The following is a 10,462-nucleotide window of genomic DNA, read 5'->3' on the forward strand; positions in this document are numbered from 1 at the left end:
TAAATTAAAGTGAGTGACACAAAAATTCACGTTGATTTCAATCAAAGTGGGTAGCCTGTGTCTAAAAGAGCTACCAAGTTGGCTACTCATATTGGAATCGTTATCCATAGTAGGATTTCAATTACGTACACCAATTGACGATGAGTTCCTGATGATCTAAAGGATGATATATGGTAGTCGATTGTGGTATGTTTATTTAACTATTTCATAAAATTTGTTAAATTATTATTTAATTAAAATTCAATGTGTTCATACTAATTATGTTAAATTATTTAGGAACGGTTCAACGTCTCAATTGACTGTAAAAAGATTGTGTTGTAATCTGTTGATTCATATTCAGAGACTTTAAAAATAAATTGACAACCCAATATATTTTACTACTAGCTGATCAAGGTGATGTATTGGTTATTCCACCTGTGTCATATGCAGATGTAATAAGTGTTGAAGATTTGATAAATTTTGTTCGATAATCGACTTTCAGAAGATTTCTCAGTATGCAAACCTATTACCAAAAAAATTGTTTATAAGTCTTTATGCAATATATCCTTTGATCTTAATATGTGATTGATGTAATTTTTTTTTTTTTTGTAGAAAATCAAAGAAAACCAACGAAACATTCAGGCCAAACAATAATATCATCATCGGATAGCGAGAAAGGGATATGCAAATGTGAAGTATGAGCTTGTATGTATTCACACACTTGTTTTACACTCATTAATAAACATTTATGAACATTTATTTCATACATTCTGATTCTTATATTATAGTAATTTAATAGGAATTAGCGAGCTCTGGCATCGAAGTTTTTAGATGGAATGCCTGAAAACAAGGACATTTACGAAAGAATGGATCCTTTGCAGATAAAGTAACCGAAGAAATGACAAAAAAGATTGTATGTATAACTATTTTTTTAATACCATGTATGATTGGTATTGTGATTGTATGCATGATTGTATACTAGCTTGTATAGATTTATTGTTACAACCTATCTTATTTTTATTTTTCAGGATGATTATGCTGTCAAAGTCAAATCTAGTGAACTGGCAACCCAATATGGTGAAGATCCATTGTCTTTAGCATTAGGCACTAAAGAAAGGCTTGGTTGGGTTCATGGGGTTGGTAAATTTGTCTTGCCATCAAAGTTTTTTAGTAATCAACCCAAAGCCTTGCGAATGAGAAATGCATAATATAAAACAATCATTGAGCAACAACAATAACGAATTGATGACTAGGAGCAATGCCTCAATGAGTAACAACAAAGACTCACTACTTTGGAGGTCATGTTGGCAGTAATACAGCATACCATGTCAGTAGGCCAGTCTGATAGCATCATCCACATAGGACAAGCTTTTGTTACAAGTTAGAAAACGAACCCATCCTCCGCTACCACCTATGAAATATGAGTTTGTTTATAAGTTTAATATTAATTTATTTATTATATTTATTGATTTAGTTTTAATACTTATATTTCATTAAATATTGTAGCAAAATGTTGGGACTTAGAGTATGACCCTTGCTCAGGCTACCATAATGAGTTAGCTAATTATTTGCTAGAGCATTTATCGGGAGAAAACTTCATAACCATTGAGTCTGAGGAAGGGTTATTTGATAAACCATCATTTTTTTTCATTAGTGTGAATGAGGTTAAAGAATTTTATGAACTGAATGAATTATCAGCTGTTGATATTATTGCTTATATGAGGTTAGCTTATAAATACAAACATGCACATTCAATATGTATTAATCTATATTACGGTATAATATTAACTAGCATTATTGATTGTTATCGTGCAGCTTCTTATATAGAGAGATCGATAAGAGATAGTTGACTAACAGATTTAAATTCATTGACCCCAACTTCATTAGTGAGCAAAGTGGCACAATCACTTATTATGCTAATCATATGATTGAATACATGAAAAGATCGGTCGATTATTATTTGGTCATGTATAATGCGCAGTAAATTATATTTCAACCTTATCCAAATTTGATTTGATGTGTAATCTAAGTATATTATTATTATTATTTTGCAGTTGTCATTTGGTGTTTATTGTGATTGACACCAAATCCTTAATGCCATACTTACTTAATTCGATTAATCCAACGGTGATGCCTAACCCCGATATTCAAACTTTTATAAAGATGTATTATACTTTATTGTATTATATATCTTTTGTTTCTTCATAAGTAATTTTATTTATATATTAAGTAATTTTTTTCTTTTCAATATAGGGTAATATCTGCATTCGTTAAGAAGATAAATAAATCCAAATAGGTATCATTATCGGTAAATGTGAAATTTATTCTTTTATGTTGAGTTTGTATAAATAAATGTTTCCTAAACCCACTCAATTTAATTTTTAGGTACCTTGTCAATCCAGTAATACTGAATGTAGATATTACGTCTTTCATTTTATGCAAGAGATAGTTTTATATGATTTTATGACTACACCATTCAAGGTTAGTATAAATTTCATAAACTCGTTATATCTTCAAAAAAATAAAAAGCTAAATTATATTCTCATTTATTAACATTTACTTCTAATTTTTTTTAGTGGGAGGGTAAATAAAGCTTCACGGTAGAGGAACTAGATGAAGTTCGTAAAGAATGGTGTGAGTATGTATTATCATTTATCAATGTTGATAAATCTTGAGGTTAGACATTATTGGTTGAATGTAAATATATGAGGAACAAATTATTATAGTGTTTTTAACATGCCATGTTGAATGGAAAATTTAAGTTTGTAGATTAGGGTATTGGTTTAATATTATTGGTATACTTAATATGAATACACTATGTGTACTTAATATATTATTGGGTATAATTATTTCAGAAAAGTATATTAATATGACAACATTACAATTTTAAATTCAAATGTGTGGTCAATTTATTGAAATACAACAATGTTCACTATGTAAATTTCAAAATGTAATTCGAAGTATCATATATATAAACCAAATATTTTTTGGGCATAAATATACAATTGACTTCTAATGTTTTTTGGGCATAAACCTACAACTGACTTGACATATACAATGTCAAAAATATTTTTTTGATGGGATTAATGAAGGCATTTTTAGCAAGAAAATGCCTTGAATCATCCATAACAAAATGTTATTGAAGGTATTTTTAACCAAAATCTTTTTTAATAATCTCACCTAAAAATTTATTGTGTGAAATATTAAAGGTGTTTTAGGAAAAAAACACCTTCAAAAATCCATTCAAACTTTTTTGTATGGATTATTGAAGGTGTTTTAAAAAAATCGCCTTTAATAGTACCAACTAAAAATTAATTGAATAGATTATTGAAGGCACTTTCGGTAAAAACGCCTTCAATAATCCGTTTCATAATTTTCGTATGGATTATTAATGGCGTTTTTCTGTTGAAAATGTCTTGAATAATCCCTAACAAAATGTTATTGAAGGTATTTTTGAAAAAAACCGCAATCAATAATTCGACCATTCAAATTTATCGGCTTGAATATTAAAGACGTTTTGAGCCAAAAACTCTTTCAAGAATCCGTTCCAACTTTTGTGTATGGATTATTGAAGGTGTTTTTGACAAAAATCGCCTTTAATAATCCAAATTAAAAATTTATTTATTGGATGATTGAAGGCAAGTTCAATAAAAAAGGCCTTCAAGAATCAGTTCAATATTTATCGTATGGATTATTAAGGGCATTTCTCTGTAAAAAATGTCTTCAATATTCTCTCCAAATTTTTTTAAAGCAATTGGTAAAGGCATTTTTGCCCAAAAAATGCCTAGAATAATCAATTATAAATAATCTCTGCCAAAACTCAAAAAAAGCTAAAGGGAGAGATTGAACCTACCACCTTATGATTAACATACGTATGATCCTAAAATTTTGATATGATATTTATTGAAGGCATTTTTGACAAAAAATACCTTCAATAAGCCTGTAAAATTTTTTGGTGGAATTATTAAAAGCGTTTCTTGTAGCAAATGCCTTCAATAATCGCATATATTTTTTTATGAGAGGATTATTGAAGGTGTTGCCTACCAAAAATGCATTCAGTAATTTTTTATCAATTTTTTAACGGGATTATTCAAGCCATTTTCTGAAAAAAAAAAAAAGGCCTTTAATATTCACTTAAAATTTTAAAACAGGATTATTCAAGGTGTTTTAGTCTATAAACACTGTTAATATTAAGTCTTGAGTGACATTTATAAGTAATAATGTCGTTATTTAAATATTTAGTAGCATTCTGATAATAAACGTCGTAAATTTTATAAAAACACGAAAACTAATGGTATTTATAAGTGAAACGTCACTATAAAACTGTCACTAATATTTTATTTTCTTATAGTGCCATTTGTGATATGGATATTAACTTCAAGTCTTCAAATGTTTCTGTTTCATATTTCATTCAACTTTTGATTGATTTTACGTAGCGCTCATGCAAAATCGGATTGGCCACGTGGACTCCTGAACCATTGACTTCTATTCTATAGGTGATTCCTGTTTTCCAGGATATGGATTAATTGTATGGTTAATCTCTAGTTTCTAAAGTTATGTTGTATGTAGTGGCGGATCAGATTTTTTTTTGGATATCCACTTATAATATATATATATATATTGTTGGGAAAAACAACAATACCTACGCGCAGCAACCACACACAAAATAACAAGCTCAAATCAAGAATAAGAACACACAAATATATTTGGTTCGGCCCAACTCAAAATGGCCTACTCCAACTTAATCCACTATCAAATAAATCTTTACAATTGTGAGACTTTTAGAATGAGAAAAGTCTCCTAAAACTCCTTACTCAAAACTTAACCCAAAACCAATTACACCCTTTAATAGCCTACTCACTTAGCTATTCTCTTGGTGTCTAACTCTATGGGGTTACTAAACTAAAACCAAAACATCTTATTTATAGGGGTGAAACCCTTTATACCTTTACTAAACTCCCGATGTGGGATACAAGACAAATTCAAACTTACTTAACTTTCGATGTGGGATTCTAAGATTCAAGGCAAATCCCAACAAATCCTCCCTTGACTTGAATCTCCAAACACTTCAACAGTATCTGCAAAGCTAACATGCTTACCTTTCTTCTTTTCTTTCATCACAGGCATTCCAGCAACTGAGCCTCCATCAAACATGTACAAGTGATTGACCATATTCCCTTGTAAAATCACACTATCATTCTTATACACTTTCAACCAATCATTACTACCATAAAATGTGTATCCCCGAGAAGCTAACTCACCCAAAGCAATCAAATTGTAGTGACAATTTGGTACATACCTTACATGACGAAGTGTCCTAATAACACCATTGTGAGATCTAAGGCGAACACTCCCAATGCCTTGAATCTGCACCTTTTCTTTGTTAGCAATCACAATATCCCCATACTTTTCATTCTCATTCAACTCCACAAAGCAGCTCCTATCATTGCAAACATGAACTGTAGCAGCTGAATCTAAAACCCAACCTTTGTCACTTTTCAAAGTCTGGGTCTCATCCACACAAGTTGTCAAAACAACATCATCATCATCAGACAAAATAGCAGCAGTATCACTCTTTTCTTCATCTGATTTCTTCTCATCATTCGCCCTTTTGAAAGCAGCCATATCCCTTCTCAGCTTCCTGCAGCGCACTTGGATATGTCCCTTCTCACCACAATAATAACATTCTACATCACTGTAATCTCTGTCTCTTGACTTGGATCTCCATCTTGATCCATCAATCCTCTTTTGAGTCCTCCCACGATCAAAACCCTCTACAGCTAGTGTACTCCCCCCAGGTGATGAGTTCTGAGCTCCCATAAACCTTTCATTCTCACGCAACAGGGCAGTCACATCATCCAACTTCAAAGTAGACCTGCCTACCAACACAGTCTGAACTAAAGGCCTATAAGACTTGGGCAAAGATGACAGCAAAATTAAAGCCTTCTCTTCATCTTTTAACTCATCAACAGAAATCGCTAACAATTGAGAAACCAATTTATTAAATTCATTCAGGTGATTATGAAGACTCATACCTTCTTCCATCTTCAGAGAATACAGATCCATCTTCAAACATAATCTATTAGTCAACGACTTCGAAGCATAAATACCTTCAAGCTTATCCCACAAACTCTTCGGAGTACTCTCAGTCAACACACTGTACTTTACTTCTGGAGCTAACGCCAATCTAATAGTACTAACAGCCTTCTTCTGAATCCTATTCCAATTAGCATCAGACATTCCTTCAGGCTTACTACTCTCCAATGCCTGATCCAATCCTTGTTGTACTAACAGATCTTGAATCGTACTTTGCCATAACATAAAATTACTCTTTCCATCAAATAACGAAATCTCAAACTTAGGCATAGACATACCAGACATACCTTCTTCAGACATCTTCAAACACTGCTTCACGATCTCTTGGACCCACGAACCTAAAACCTCGAACCTGGAACCTCGCGCTGATACCACTTGTAGGGAAAAACAACAATACCTACGCGCAGCAACCACACACAAAATAACAAGCTCAAATCAAGAATAAGAACACACAAATATATTTGGTTCGGCCCAACTCAAAATGGCCTACTCCAACTTAATCCACTATCAAATAAATCTTTACAATTGTGAGACTTTTAGAATGAGAAAAGTCTCCTAAAACTCCTTACTCAAAACTTAACCCAAAACCAATTACACCCTTTAATAGCCTACTCACTTAGCTATTCTCTTGGTGTCTAACTCTATGGGGTTACTAAACTAAAACCAAAACATCTTATTTATAGGGGTGAAACCCTTTATACCTTTACTAAACTCCCGATGTGGGATACAAGACAAATTCAAACTTACTTAACTTTCGATGTGGGATTCTAAGATTCAAGGCAAATCCCAACATATATAATTGTTAATAAATTTATCAATTTTATGGTGTTAAGGAAAAATTATCTTTTAAAATTTTTTTCATCTTTGAGGGTGTCGAAAGGAAATTTTAGAGGTGTTCAATAAAAATTTTTCTTTTAAATTTTGTTATTTTTTAATATTTAGGAATGTTCATAAACATTCTCTTACTAAAAGTGAATCCGTCACTGGTTTAATCTCTAGTTTTTTTTTTTTATTATTATTAATAGAGTTTGTGAAACTAATCCCTTATAAATTAAAAAAAAAACGAAATTTGAAAAACACAAGAGTAATACAGTACTCTGCGCCCCAACAGCCTCAACAGCCCCACTCCAGAAAGGAAAAAAAAAGGAAGTTAAAAGGGGAGAATTCAAGACTCAAACAATGAGTAGTGTTCTTGTAGTGATTGCATTGAACAATAAAAAATATAGATGGTAATTTCATTCATACCTAACAAATTATTCGTTTCTCGCTCGGAATGAATATGAATATAGGGAAAATTTTATACTCGATTAGAAAAATTGGGCAATCGATTTCAGGTATTATCTACTTTAGACAAAATTTTATACTCACGTTCGCAAAATATTTGATATTTAATATATACCTATAATATTTTTTATAATTAAAATAATATATATTTATCAAAAAAAAATTTGTCACTTTATCAAATCAAATTATTTTTTTTAGATTTTATTGAATTCGTTTAGAGTAGATTTGTGATATATAATTTTTAAATTGTTCTATTATTATTTTTAAATTATAATAGAGTATTTAGATGAAATTCGAGTTATCTGTAAAACATGAAGATAAATATATAAAAATATTATTGGAAAGATACGTGTACGATGATAAATATAAATATCATAATCATGTATTAGAATGAAAAGTGTTATGCCCCTCTCAATAGTGACCCGTTGCCCAACCAGCTATCTTCACCTTTTCAACATCAAAGTGCTACTAGTTAAAAAGAAGAACTTAATTAGGGAAATAAGTAGCAATGAATCCTACAGTCTCAACATAATCGAGATATGAAAATAAATAAAAGACAAAACTATAGATAAATACTAACTCTAATTTCCTTCCCCAATTTTCTCTAGAAACAAACAATTCTTTACCAAATTCTAAGAAGTCAACCACTCCTTCCATAAATTGGAAAAGAAAATTGAAGACCATTTTGAAACATATATAGATTTTTACTCTATACATAATTGTTGCTTTAATCCTAACCTCTCATTTCTCAAATCATACTCCACATGGTAATTCTGCGTCTGAAAACTACCCAATATCACTGCTGGTCCACTATGCCCCACTTCATTCTCATCTCCACCTACATCGCCATCTGTCACCACCATCAAACATGCCGCCCCGTCTCCAACCACCGCAAAATAATTCTCCAGCGGCAGTGCTACCTCAGCACCTCCCTTAAGATGCAACCTCAACTCAGGAAACTCCACCGGTCTCAACCCACCCTTTACATCAAAACAAGGCCTCAACCCTGTTAAAATCTCAACATCACGAGCTCTACTATAATTCTTAACTTGATTTACAAATTCTTCAGCTACAGGTTCGAATATCTCACGTGTCATGAACGTGAAAGTTGAGCCAGAATCCACTACAGTGCCACCATCACCATCATTTCCAGGCCAAAGATATTTGTAGGGAACCTTAACGTGGTGGCCACCTACTGTTATCTTCCTTAAACCAATGTAGTAGTAAACTTTGAAGGCTTCTTTGCCTTGGACAATTGGGTTTTTGAGAAAGGGTGTGTAGGTTAAACCATTCGTTTTCTTATCAAAATCCGACTTACTATCAAGTATCAAAGTGCTGCTACTGGTAGAGTCGTCGAAACGCCGAGAGATGAGACAGTAGGAGAATTTATCTAGCTTAAGTTGCGTAGGTAAAGAAGGAAGGCCACGGCCGAATCCGGCAATGCCAGCGGGTTGGCGAGAAGAGAATACGGAGCATCCGACCAAGAAGTCGGGCACAGTTCTATCTCCAAGATTCAGGGTTTCAGATAATGCAACGCCTCCCGTGGTTCCTGAGCCATAAAGGATAAGATAAGAAGGGCAGATTTGAGTGCAGTTTTGGGGAGTGGAGTTGTTTTCACATTCATCACATTGGGTTGTGTTCGTGTGGCGGATCCAAGAACATTTTGGGTTTTGGCAGCCAACAAGTTTGGAGGAAGAAGATTGTTTAGGGATAAATGATGGGATATTCGTTTTGGGAGAGGATGAAAAGGAGCAGTTTTTGCAGACATAGCGATTAGTACAAGGGAACCAAACGAAGTCACTGCCAGTGTCCATGACGAAAGGGATGGTTTGAGGAGGAGTACCAAAGCTGAGAGAAATGGAGTAGCCTCCATAGCTGTGAGAAAAGAGTGGAGTGGTGGTGGGGGAAGCACCTATTTTGGTTGTTGTTTTGGGGTTTTTGAGGTGATGGGCTCTTGTTAAGGAGGAAAAGACAAGGTTGTTGAGGGCCTGGAATGGATCTCGAGATGGGTTGGTATGAAATTGTGTGAGTGGTAAATACAAAGCAGAGGAGATGGTGGGGAAAATGCAGAGCAGAAAAGATAACAAACAGAGAACATAGGGAGGAGACATGGTTTACTTTTTTTGCTTTTTGGGCTGCAAAGAAGAAGATATTTTTGTGAAGATCTTTTTGGAGTTGAGAGATCAGCTTACTTTAATATAAGTGAAAAAGTTTGATAAGGTAGGTTTGGGTGTTAAATTTGGCTCAACTGTGATTAAAGAAAACTGTCCAAGAACAATGTTTTAATGCCCATGTTGATGGTGTAGGCGAGTTTGTCAGGATAATATTGTGAATTCCATGAGGAGAATGTGACGGGGCACATGGTGATAAAACTGTGGACAGTGGGACGTGATAAGTTATTTTATTGTCACCGTCTAGCCCAACCAGCCATGATAAAAGCTCTAAACCTGTACTAGCCTTCATGTTGCTTTGTCCTCACTCTAACTAAAATAAGAATTTATATTTGATGTTTCATTAGCATATAAATTTTATATATTATCAATAATGATGATACATTATTGTTGGACTGTTACGATAATTTTTGATGCCTTAATCGGAAGGAAATAGGTGAGGTGGAAGGGAAAAAATAGTTGTGATCTGTAGTCAGAAAACATGGTTAGGAGTTGTTGGAGTTATTTTGAGGCGCGTTCCAAAGCTTAATTCAGTATGATGTCTAGGTAGGTTTAGGAAGTAAGGAAGATGGTGATGATGAAATGTGTGACAGAAGCTTCAATAGTGAGAAAGTTTAAAGAGTGTTAGGTCTCATCTTGTGTTACTTTGCTTATTTGATTTTTCACCGTGCTTGAGATCAAGATGATGGTTTGATTGAAATAGTTGACAGTTTATAGGATATTCGTGTGGGGCTCAAGAAAGGTCCACGTCAGTATATGAGAATTGCATTTAATAATCCTAAATAGACAAAAGCCGCATTTAACAATTTTAGGCAAATTGGGTGCTGATAGGTCAGTTTTGATGTGATTGCCTTAACAAGTTATTGGTGAGACCTTGTGCGAGTCTTTTATTTGGTGAAGGGTAAGCCATCTCTTTAGAGCAGGTTTGAGCT

The 10,462-nt window shown here is 33.3% G+C and overlaps 1 protein-coding gene across 1 annotated transcript; it reads right to left on the reverse strand.

The window, feature by feature from the left end:
• Positions 1–7,768: 7,768 nt before the first annotated feature.
• Positions 7,769–9,614, reverse strand: LOC111302067 (putative aspartyl protease At4g16563). Its single transcript, XM_022898005.2, has one exon. The coding sequence runs from the start codon at positions 9,468–9,470 to the stop codon at positions 8,064–8,066; it is 1,407 nt and encodes a 468-aa protein (XP_022753740.1). The 5' UTR covers positions 9,471–9,614; the 3' UTR covers positions 7,769–8,063.
• Between the last annotated feature and the right edge of the window lie 848 nt (positions 9,615–10,462).

This window comes from Durio zibethinus, chromosome 15 (genome assembly GCF_047325235.1).
Source record: "Durio zibethinus cultivar Kanyao isolate XHJ-2024 chromosome 15, ASM4732523v1, whole genome shotgun sequence".
In the NCBI taxonomy this organism is placed as follows: Eukaryota; Viridiplantae; Streptophyta; class Magnoliopsida; order Malvales; family Malvaceae; genus Durio; species Durio zibethinus.

What these genes read in the sequence shown, in the direction of transcription:
- LOC111302067 (XM_022898005.2), bottom strand. Translation starts at nt 9,470, where the DNA reads ATGTCTCCTCCCTATGTTCTCTGTTTGTTATCTTTTCTGCTCTGCATT.